Raw genomic sequence first — 12,846 nt, forward strand, 5'->3', positions numbered from 1 at the left:
CGTGGAAATGGTGGCTATGCAAACTCTTGTGGACCTCTGCACACACATGAATGTGGAAAGTATGACCCAGTCCTCTGAGCTGTGACCTGTAAGATTCAATCAAGGAAGTGAATGCAGGTAACTGGGTCCCCATTCATACTACCACCAGTCAGAGGATGCCATCAGAGGGGGTGTGGCTCTTACATTTCCTTATAACTTCCTCAAACCAACACCAAATGTGGTTTCTGCAGTCAGATGCATTGAGGGTGTTTAGACCTGTACTCACTCTGGTTGGATGTTAATACCAGTTGGTCATCTTTTCTGCCCTTCCAGACAAAACCACTGCTCAGTGTTTTCAAAAGAAAATGGAGCCAGTATAGATCTTAAATCTTGTATAGCAATCAACATTAACTTTCACAAACAGGTAGCTGAGAGTATATTTCGATTTACCATTCCATTTTAGTAGGATATGACTTCTTCAGAACAAATGGCTTGGGTTAATGAAATGTTGCCTTGGGCAAATTTTAGACTATGGCACTAAAACTTAACAGTAAGTATTCATTTTACTGATGGGCCTTTTGCCAAATGGATATTATGTTAGGTGTATTTCAATTGCAAATGCAACATAAAAACTGTGTATCCCATTCTTCTAAAAGGGTGTTTTTAGAGGAGTACAGTGAACTTAATGAGCCCAATCCATATGTCCTTTCCTACTTTAAGCGGCTCAGCCCAATCAGCATCTGTTTGGGTAGTTCACCTGAGCCCTGTTACATGCAGCCCCCAGTCTCACACAAACCAACACACACACAGAGAGAGAGAGAGAGAGAGAGAGAGAGAGAGAGAGAGAGAGAGAGAGAGAGAGAGAGAGAGAGAGAGAGAGAGAGAGAAGAGAGAAGAGAGAAGAGAGAGAGAGAGAGAGTTAACACAGTATGGTCTGATTACGGTGTGAATTGGAGAACTCACACCTTGGGCAAACAACACTTCAGTCCAACACATCATCAATCAGCCTGTAATTAACTAAAGAGAGAGGCTTGGACACTGGAGCAATGACTATGTGTACCCCCCTTGAATGGTCACACACACAAAAAACTGCCACACACACAAACACTAATGAGGGATCAATGCGTGTTGTCACTTAATCTGCACAAATAGAACCAAATAAGGAATCTACAATGTATTTTCCCTTTGCCCATCACTTACACCATGAAGAAAAAACTCCCGGACAACCATTACAGTAGTTTCTAGAAGTAAAAAACAAATAATACATCAAATTTCTATAGTTAAATAAAGATAGCAAAAAAAAAATCTAATTTCATGATAATTCATACATGTAAGTTGTAAAATATATAAACATCTAAATTAACATTTTTACAAGCCCAGCAGGAATTCAAATATCACATAAGCACCCATATTTCAATAACTATAAAGAGCGACATATTCAGTAGCAATGTGTATGGTACACAACAAAATAGATAAAAAAAACTGCAGAGACAACTATATTTACAATGACGGGAAATGTGAGACATTTTAATGTGAAACTTGAGTTTAAAAAGCAGAATTTTCATTAACAACAACTCCTTGAGTGCCAGTGTAACTACACCGTTTTATGGATGTTGTCTATAGTGAGTCATAATGTCAGGGAGCCTTTTAAGTGTTTGGTAAGTTTAACCACCAGGGCTTTCTAAAAACCTAGTGTAAAATGTTCTTCTGCTACAGGGGAAATACATTCAAGATCAGTGAATATTAGCCCATAGCATCTACGGACATGTGCAGACATCTTTTCTCTGCTGTTGCACAGTAACAACGGGCCTGTCTGTCATAGTCAAGGTTTGCCATCAGAGGCAGAAATACCACAATTGAGACAGACCAAAAAACTGTCAGGCATGCAGTTATTTTTATGTGTATACACATATGTATATATACATATACATATACATACACATACATATATATTTTTTGCTTAAAAATATCAAATTGGTGGCAGTAAACAATATTACCATTTGCTAGAAAATGCATAACGACACCAAAAACACCTCAATTGTGGTAAATAGACAGTCCTGTGGCTTAAATTGTTTTGATTTCACATAAACCCAACTGTCCCAATGTTGTGTTATTTGCATTGTTTAAACCCTTATGGTAAATACAAGAAGAAACAATAATTTTCCTTCAGAGGCACTAGAATGCCCTCTTCACCTCAAATTTTTAAAAGGGGGAGACTTCCCCCCTTCTGAACCATCCCCCACTTGCCATCAGTGTTCCCTCTCAAAGTTTGGGCGGGGGGGCATGATCATCTCAGAAGTTTAAGATTTTTTATATGAACAAACATACAGGACAATAAACTTAAAATATCCTCAGAAGTGACATGGTTGTTTAGGTCAAAGTATCTTGTTACATGGCAAGCTACTTGCAATTACCTCAGCAAAGTGTCTTATTAAAGAGCTAATGATAGACTGCAATGAGATGACACCCTGCATAACGTTCTAAACACCAATTCCAGAAGTAGTAGTTATGAACTTTATTTTAGCTCAGATTTACCGCGTCGATGTGGGTCATTCTTTTTTTAGTCATCCATCTTAAAAGGAGGCCTTGAAGATCCACTAAACGTGTTAGTCAACTCCCCTGGAACTTTTACTGGCCCTTGGCCATAGGTAATACATATATACACACACTTATACATACACACATACACATACACATATATATATATATATATATATATATATACACACACATATACACATATATATATATATATACTATATATATATATATATATAACAATGTTAGGAATTAGAATGAAAACAACACAAGCAGCAACCTGGTGCCCATGTGATAATAGATAATTATATTATTTTTTATTATTATAAATATTATTATTTTTTCCACGTTCATATACTTAAGAAATGTAAGACAAAAACTATGCTGACAATAGAAATCATGTGAACCATTACACATAAGAAATATCAACATGTAAATAAAATAAAATCCCCTAAATTATCACTGACCACTTAAGGTTTTTGTGTGGATAAATGTATGCATTTAAAAGAAATGCAACTTTCAGCTAAATTGATTTGAAAGCTCATTCTGATAAGTTTAATTAAGCCAACCTTGGATGGCAGGCAGTATAAAGATATGTAATCGTAGTTTGTGTTCCAACAGTTTACCAGGAAACATGATTCAATTTCTTGCATGCTGCCAGTCTTACTACTAATGATATTTGACGTTAATGAGCGACATTAGATTTTCCTAAGAAAATAATTTTGTGCCAACATGGTATTAAGTGCAACAATGAGTGATGTTTAAAATATAAAGTAATCACTGCTGCGCACATGTGACTAAATCTCCAACATAATATTTCTAGTCTAGTACATAGAAAAAGAGTCATGGAAGAAAGAATTTGAAATGTCACAAGAGGAAGAGGAGGATGATGAAGAGCATCTAAGCAGGAGGCTTGTTATAGCACTGCTAAGATCTTCCCCCAGTCAACTCTCATCAGGCCAGCTGCCTCCTGTGCTCATTAGCACAGACTCTTAAGGAGCTCCTAAAGACTTTGTGAAAAATGAACGCTCATTTGAGAGGTCGTTAATTTGCACTGTTATGCAAATTAGGTGGCAATTAAGCGATAGATCAGAAGAGCAGTGCCCATTTATAACAAGTGAACAAGCATTATGACACAGTCAGATGGTGCCAGAGAGAGCTGAGGGTACATGGTTAGCCTGCACAGGTCCGATGTGAGGTATTAAGATTTCTGTGGCTAGAATGTGTGTGACTGGTCAGGATAACAATTTAACAGTGGTTTCACATGAGGATACACACTGACTTTACTCATATATAAACACACATAATATACGAGTGCAAAAGATACTAAAAATACTAAAACAAAAAGGAATTTGCTTCTGAAAATCAATCTACTATAACCAATACTATCATTACATTTATTTAGACCTACACATCTCACAGTAGCATAGGCTCACTCACTGTCTGTAAAAACCCAATAAATATGACTAATTTAAGGGCCGGTAGTATAACTCCCTCCCTCTACCAGCCCTGATGTTTCCATCTCTCCCCTACATTTATGACATGGTGTGAAATATACAAACATACTGTACAGGACAGCAATGCGCACTACTGCAGAGGGGTGGAAGGCTCCCATCAATTGTAATTAATCCTTAATTAGTCAGGATTAGCAGCTAGGCTTCGAACACACTCCCACCCCACTGCCACCAAACTAACACAATCCAGCTGAGACCACATTTCCATATCTTTAATTAAAGAGATGCCAGTTTCCTTTAAGAGGAAAACCTAAAAGGAGTGTGAGAGTCATACATATTGAGGGTCTGGTGGGGGTAAAAAGGTAAGAGTCATCTGTGTGGATGACCTTCAACCAAAACTAAACCAAACCCAAGTAGGTTTACATGACATTTAAAAATAAATAAATATATTTTGACTTTAAAATTCATGGAAACATGTTGGTCCAACTGAAACTGTACCAAAACAAGGATTCTGACTCAAGCTGGCCTGGGCACTCTGCACATGTGTCATAGTTCCCACCCCCGGCTTAAATCCAGAAATAATTGAACAAGCCAGAACACAGAAAATAAGACTGCAACAAAATATGATGAAATTAAGGTAGGTAGATTTTTTTGGACTGAAGAGGAGGCCTATTTAATACCCTGTTTATAGAGTAGATTATACAATTGAATATTTATATTATATTAAGTTCATAGATAGTATGGAGACTTGGAATAGCACTCCACATGCTAACAACTAGCTGCAAGCTAAACTGGAAGCCATTTAAAACCAATAAACTGAAAGGGGGAATATCGCCATCTAACAAAGTGGAGGCGGACAGACATCAGTCAATAAATCAAACCCCCCTCTCTTGCTTGTATAGTGAGACAAAGCCAGTAGTCCAATTGAGCGGCATAGTCTCTAGCTCAAATTACCACTGTGCATGAAAACGTATTGACTGAGCGGTCAATCAGTATTTCCTTGTTACTTTTTGAATTTATGGTTTAAAATAAGTGCAATATGTACATAAGAAGGTACATTATTATATTACTCTGGTCTTGTGTGTGTCCACTGCCTGGGTTTTATTTGCTGCATTTTGTCTCCAACTAAATGCAATTATATCATTTTCATTCAGTTGGTTAGGATACCATCACTTACTAGATACATTTATCAGGCACAAAGACAGATTACAGGTCAACCAGAGAAGACAATTTATTTTCATGACAACAACACAGAGAACATGATTTAAATAACCAACGTTATTCATGCAATAAAAGGTTCCAGTGTGTTTTCCAAATTGCATCAGAAAAAGATTCTTGATTTAGCAATTGTCCTAATCCAACAGTGCACCACAGTAACACAATCCATCTGGTTCATGCTCATCACCACCTAAAAAGCCAGTTGTTTTCCATATCCTCCCACCTTGACCTCACTGAATTACTGTTTCAAATGCACAGTGGAATCAGTGGAATGATGAATCAAAATCAAATTGTAGCAATATTCTAAAGGTGAACATTTCCACTGAGGTTTATCATTCCTACAACACTCATACTCCAGACAGGGGTTTCCTGTCAATATACAGAACCCCTGTTCCTACAGGAATAATACCACATGTGGAAATCAGTGGGCCCACACACCATTAGGCCCAGGCTGAAGGTTGGGGTGCTCTGCCTCCCCAGTTTGAGCTGGGGTGGGTGGGTGGTGGAGTGTCTGTCAAGGCCAGGGGTCTGTGCGATATTAGCCGTCTGCCAATCTGGCTTGGGGAATGGACACCGAGTAATTACTCCTGCTCTTACTGCCTCATCAATCTCCCTGTATTGCTCCTGCTCCCCCCAACACACTATCTTTTTCATTCTCTTCTGCTAAGGAGGGGGGGGGGGGGGGGGGGGGGGGCGGTGGAGTGCCAGGACACCGCAAAACAAAACTGAGATCTCTGAACAGCTAATGAGATAATTCTTGCACCACTGTGTAGAGTGTAGACTAGAGCTGCAACTAACGATTATTTTCATAAACGATTAATCTGACGATTATTTTTTTCGATTAATCGTTTGGTCCATAAAATATCCGAAAACCTTAAAATAATTTGATCGGTGTTCGTCAAACCTGGACATGGTGATGTTCTCAAATGTCTTGTTTTGTCCACAAACCAAAATGATTGACTTTTAATGATTTCTTTGTTATCCAGAGCAAAGTAATGAAGAAAATATTCACATTTAAGAAGCTTTAACGATCAGAAATCTTGTTTTAGTCATGAAAAAACTTCAAACCTATTAATAGATTATCAAATTAGTGGTCGATTCATTTACTAATCGATTAATCGTTTCAGCTCTAGTGTAGACATAAAATAGGTTCCTTGAAAAATAAAAATGGGATATTTGACCGAGTCAATGTACATTTCATTTTGAACCCCAGTGGTACTAAAACTGAAAATGTTTGTTTGGTAGGTTCTAATGGTTGTATTTCTGCCACAAACTATTTTTATCTTCTTTCAGCTTTGGCTTCAAATGCACTGTACACTTTCCATCATAAAAAATATAATAAAAGTCTTCCCACAGGTTTCTGACAACTCGTGAAATTTTATGGCTCTATTCCAAATTGGGCTTTTAAAACTAATAATAATTAAATTGCTTTAATGAAGCATGTGAGCCACTAGACTTCATATACTGTAGTCCATCATCATGTTAATAATGTGATGCTGAAAGTGTAACAAAAGGTAACAAAAATTGCTAGCAAATGGAAATGTCTTGTTTTGCTGTTAACTTATGTCCATGATCAAATAAAAAAAGGATGCAATTTAAAAAGAAATTCTAGTTAAAATTCAAGTGTTGAAAAAAACAACTGTGTGTGAATTGTTTGTGTTGAATTTGTTCAAGTGTTAACGTTGTGATTGAATTAACATAAGATTTGGACCATTTGGTTGCTGAAATGGTATTCAAATGCAGGCCAAAAGGAAAACAAATCAGAGGAGGAGGAGGTTATTAGGATTTATTCATTTGGTAAGAATATTATCGCAGGATATGATGATGTGTTGTCAACTAGATGCTGTGCAATATAATGGCTAAGTGATGATGACTCTGCAGGTGAGACAACAATAGGATTTTGTAGCATGGTTTACAAACACAGAGGTAATCTAAATGCCTCGGGCCTGAGTCCATCTGCAAAATCGGCTGATTTTCCTTAAATGCCTCACAAAGCTATGACACTATGCATGCTATATAGCAGCGCAAAAAAAAACCTCTGGTAACTGCAGTGCATGCAACTTTGGTGTGCGGCCAAAAAAGCTTGAAACAAGGCATACAAAGGTTAAAATTTACCAAAGTTGAGAGAGTGTGATTGTATCCAATACATCAGGTCTTAGACAACTTGCATGAGTGACTTCAAACTGGATTGTGTTTACATATATCTAAAAATGTCCTTAATGATCAAACTATTGTCAAATTGCTTCCCACAATGCTGATTAAGCACAACAAGCAATAGCTTGACAGGGCTTTTTTTCAGATGAAGGATGTAGAATACAAATAATGTTACATTGTTGCTGTTCACAAAGACCAAACGGAGGCACAATACTGTCAACAACAACAACAAAAAAATAAAAGCTGCAGCTTTATTATTTTTTTCTACCATACAAAGAACTGAAACCAAATCAAAATGTACAGAGAGTGTGGAATGATCTGTGGCTAAGGCAACAAATAACCACTGCTTGAAGAACTTTATAAAGGACACTGGCATTACTGGGCACCTGATAAAGTAATGATCTGGCTCAAGTTAACATCACACTGGCTATAGGCCATTGGGATGTCCTCTTTTTTGTGTCGTTGTCAGCGTTATAACTAGTACATATGATTGTGTATGGATGGTGGTATACTGACACGTGTCATAAGAATAGGCACACTGACTTTCAGTAATAAGGTGACACAGAGCTAGCCATTTCAAGATAAGATGGTTAGAATGCAAACCAGTTAGCCACTATTTATACAGTGCCCACTCGTGGCATTATACTGCAGACTTGTTTATCAGAGAGCTAATCAAGATGAGTGGAAAGTGTGGAAGTGTGGACATAGCCAAGTGAGGGGGGCATTCCACCACTTTTGTGCTCAAAAATTGCATAGTTGCTTTTATTCCAAATGAAAAATAAATGTATTCTTCATTCAATACCCGTCCAAAAATAAACTGGGAATTTTCAAGCTTAAAAAAAGAGGGACTTGAGCAGAGTGATAGAACAGAGTGAATGACAGATTCACTGTTGTGTAAAGCACAGGGACAGCATACAAGTCAGGAGAAATGCCTCAAACATACCAAAACTAAATGAAAAACTTCTGAGTAGCTGCAATGGCTTGTGGGGGATTTTGGCATAAGATGTCCCATTGCACCAAGAGCTATTTTTACAGCAAATACCCATGAGATAGAGAACAGAACTGAGTTGTAGCAAAGTCACTGGCTCTCAACTTTGATCATTTCCCCATCTTTCCATGTGTTTTAATTAGGCTTTATGAAAGTGCATTTAATACCATAAAAGGAAAAAATAGTATGCAGAAGTAGGTCTTGTGTTAGAGCTCAGGACAACATGGGGACTGTTTTAAAATGGGGGTGTTTTGGGGTGGTGGCGAGGGGTACTGGCATTTGCGCAGAACATTTCCTTTACAATGAAAACAATCTAACCAACTGCAGCACTCAGAGGAATTCACCTACCATCCCCCACACCCCTCCTCCTTCTCCTCCTCCACCACCATTACATTACCATATCAAAGCACTGAGTTCAGAGCAAGTCTTCTCTTTCAAGAATAGGAGCTAGGAAGAGGGAAGGGAGGGGGAGAGGACAAGACCGAGGAAGTAAAAGTAGACCCAGGACCGAGTTTGCTTTTATCCCCGTTTGGTGTGTGCATGGGTATGCGAGAGAGACAGTATGTGTACGTGGGTGTTCCAACACAAGAGCATGTTTGTTAGTAGAAAAAATACTATAAGGAAACTGTGGAGATACATGAGGACTACAGATTGGATCTTCCAAAAGCTGCACTGAAGAGAAGTCAATTCACATTCCAGAGGCACATAATGGGGCCTGCAGGGGGTCTGACGAAGTAGCAGAGAAATGCCAAAGCAGGTATACAGTGCAGTTAGGAGGGCACCATGTGGCAGATGGCCAGCAGAATACAGACAAAGCTAAATATCTTGTGGCTGGCATATGCATCGCAACCATGTATCTGTTGTTATACTATAGCCTGGTCTGTTTTTTCCCTTTAGCTTACTGTAAAAGAGCTCAGAGGCCCTCTCTCCAGTTTGCTGGGAGACTAAATGTGAAAATCAAACTGAATGGCATTAGGGTAAATAAGACCACTGGTTGCCTGGGAAACAGTGTACCCTGCCCCACTCACTCAAGCCTAGCCTTTACTTTTCTCCCATCACTGGAGAGCAATAATACATTATTGACAGAGGGACACAACAGGCAGCAGTGCAGCATTTTCAAATTGTATTTGAACAACACAGATTTGCTGTAAGAGGATACACAAAGCAAATGAAAAGCAAAAGATAGACTAGAACAGAGAGACACTAGCAGAGGTAGATAATTCAAAAACCCACCCCATTCACACTATCATAACCATCAATCTGCCATCCATCCCAGGCTTCCCTCTTTGAACCCTACTAGAATCTGTCAGAGAGCTGACTTGAATAGATAACAAGATGTGAATAAGCAGTGTGTTTACTTAAAATAATTGGAAAGAAAACAGCAAATTTGAGATAGAACCAAGGTGTACCTGAAACAGCATTATCTTTTAGAACAATGACAGAATACCTTCTGGTTTCTTTGCATGTTGTGTTTAGATAAATATATCACATTAATTTGCACACAGATTCATCCTCATAGCACACTTAAATATAACCAGGATTACACATTAAATTTACATTGCTTACATAAAAGCAGTAACCCCTGTTGAGTTTTTCATATCTGCCAGTTGTAACTTATCTATGCATGCACATTTAGAATAACTAATAATGTGAATGATTGAGTTGATGAGTTTGGGGTAATGGTAACTTAGATTTTTATTATCCCACCTCAAAGTAAATTTTGCTGTAGAATTCACACAACTACAAGAGTAAATTCTGTTGGTTTCAAATTTCACTCACTTTCAAAAGATTGACCATAATTTGTGATGTAGACTGACAAATTATAAGATTTTTGTCATTTGATATTTATCAGTTTAAATTAAATTCAACATGTGGAGTGTTCTGCAGCACCTTCTCCTGCCCGACTCAAGTTTGAAAAGCAGTGATCTACTTCAGTTATTTTCAGCTAGTCGGAGGGAAATATGGACAGGGGCCAAATTTGTGTGCAATTGTTATATTCAAAAGGGAGAAACAGCAATGGACATTTTTGATTTATCCAGGACCAAAGCATACATGCAGCCAAATGTATGCAGTTAAATTAGTTCTACACAATCAATATTCAATCAATAGAGTTCTCCAAGAGGCCAATAAAAAAGGTATCTTGGAGGCAGGAAAACTGAAGCAAAACACACTATATCTCAACTGTTTTAATTTAAAAGTGAATAAATTCTGCTGCAAACATGTTTGCTCATCGATGGTTACAACTCAGCTATCAGCTGAGAATGAAAAGCTCAATTTACTTACTTTACTTTCACTTCATAATCGGTCCAATCAGAGAAATCCCTGCTTTTCCCAGTTGCTGTTTTGTTGCATTTTTTGAAACTAAGCAAACAGGTAGGCTACAAAGAAGAGAGTATACTTCCTGTTTACACCGGCATTGCCTTGTGTATCTAAATGATATGTGATGTTTGTTTCATACGTTAATATAGATGCAAATTACTTCTGATGCCCATCTCACATGCTTATCTGGACACCAATAATAATTACCCAAAGCCTGTGTTTTTTTTTTTAAATAAAAGTGTAATTGTATGGATGTAGCCTACGTTACAACCTGTGCAGACTGGAGAACACAAAAGAGAACGAGTTAAGAAGAAACTCACCTGTCTTCTCTTTGATCTCACAGAGAACACTGAAGAGGGCTGGCTTCATTCTGTGACAGTTCAGGGCATGCTTCCTGTAAGAGAGAAGAAGGAATAAGAGAGGGAGAGAGCAAGGAGAATTACGATAAATGGCCCTGAATCTCAAGTCATACCACGTCCTTCACTACCTGTTAATGATAATACAGAATTCCAGAGTGTACAGAGTGTAATGCAACACAGCAAAACCGAGCTATTTAGTCTTAAGGTATTTCCAATGGCCAAATGCCTTTCTTGGTGTATAAACAACCCTGATAGTTCCGTCTCGACCAACAAGAGTAATCTTGTCATTTGGATGCTTTGCACTGTGGGAGAGGTAATGATGCCAAACCTCAAGGTCATCATTACTAAGCACCAGATTCCAGAGTTAATACACGGTGATCTAATTTCAGCCCTTTCAGAAAGACTTGTTCCATTGAAGTAGATTGTAAGTTGATACGGATTAGTATTAAGTTGCAATTTTAATTTATTTATAGTTGTTGTCTTTATTGCAAACAGACTAATAGCAAATAAATGAGAAAAGGCAAAACTTCAAAACTTGAACTACAGTTCAAGGTAATCGAATCAGAACACCTTCGCACAAAGTTGCTTGTTAATACTCATTCATGCCTCCACACACGCTGAGACAGCTTATTGAAACTTGTAAGAGTGAGGTATTTTGAAGCAAATCTCTATAAGCATATAATTACACAAATATAATTATTGTACTGACAATACAAACCATTTATGACAAGAATAACATTAGAAGCTGGACACACATGTCCCCTTTTTTCATAATTTTAAACATGTGGAAAAAGACACCTACTGTACATGTGTATGTAAGCATGCAATTCATTAAACAACCCCTGTAGGTCATAATGCATCATTGTTATAATAGCCCATTATTGTTGAAAAATACATTGTTAAACTCAGTAGTAACTGTAGTTATAGTTTGCAGTGCTAGTGTAAAACTGCTTCAGCTCCTAAAAATGCTTCCAAGATATTGTACACCACCTGTAATTTCAGTTAATAGGCCTACAAAACCAAATATGTGTTTGAATGTGTTCTATTGATACAAGCTGACTGCTACTAACAGCTCAACAGATATTTATACCATAACCATAAACACCTCTCTGTGAAAAATATTTTCCTATTAAGATGCAATGCAGATAAAGTTTAGATGAAAAAGAAAAACAGCAAGATGCCTTTTTGATTTTTGATGAGCATGAATTGGAAAGGATGAAATGAGCAACCTGAAGTTGACCCTGAAATAGAGCATTTCTTTTCCAAGCAAACATCACAACAACCACAAATGAATATGATTTGGCTACACCTGACCTCAACAACAATTCCAGTTGTGAATGTCTGTTGCAGTATTTATAAGGGACCATGGTGAACTAGCAAATTGTGCACCCACTGTATATGCTACAAACAACTGCCATTCTGTCAGTTTATTGAGGCAGTGCGATGGGTTACGAGTCTAGCATTAACTAAGTCATTTTGTCCACCAATTCTGTCACTGCTGGATTTGAGTTGGGGGGAGGGCTGCCATCAGCATGGAGGGTATGAGCAGGAGGGGGAGAAGGAGGTGCTCATGCGGTCCTGTACTGACCTGTGCTGGAAGTTGATAGGCAGGCCACCCCCTGCCATGCCCCCCCCTGCTCTCCCTCCCTCTGTGGGGTCGTCTGATCCACCCCAATGCGCCGGCGAATCCTCTGGCCAGCATCTGAACATATGGCGACAGGGTGAGAGGATGAGGGCAAACGGTGTGCAGGAAGTGTACTCAGCAACACCAAGTTCTTGCATTGCCCAGACCACTCCCCATCCCAACACACTGCCACCCTGCATGACAAGGCCGTCA

The 12,846-nt window shown here is 38.3% G+C and overlaps 1 protein-coding gene across 2 annotated transcripts in view; it reads right to left on the reverse strand.

The window, feature by feature from the left end:
- The window catches only part of pbx4 (pre-B-cell leukemia transcription factor 4), a 30,762-nt gene that overhangs the window by 14,955 nt on the left and 2,961 nt on the right, over nucleotides 1-12,846 (reverse strand). The window contains exons 2-3 of one of the 2 annotated variants that reach the window (XM_058652852.1): nucleotides 12,598-12,711; nucleotides 10,971-11,044 (exon numbers count right to left, since the gene is read on the reverse strand). In XM_058652852.1, coding sequence (XP_058508835.1) covers nucleotides 10,971-11,044; nucleotides 12,598-12,711 — 188 coding nt within the window. The remainder of the gene's footprint in view (nucleotides 1-10,970; nucleotides 11,045-12,597; nucleotides 12,712-12,846) is intronic. The other variant, XM_058652854.1, reaches the window with a different exon arrangement.

The sequence above is a fragment of the Solea solea genome, chromosome 16 (genome assembly GCF_958295425.1).
Source record: "Solea solea chromosome 16, fSolSol10.1, whole genome shotgun sequence".
In the NCBI taxonomy this organism is placed as follows: domain Eukaryota; kingdom Metazoa; phylum Chordata; class Actinopteri; order Pleuronectiformes; family Soleidae; genus Solea; species Solea solea.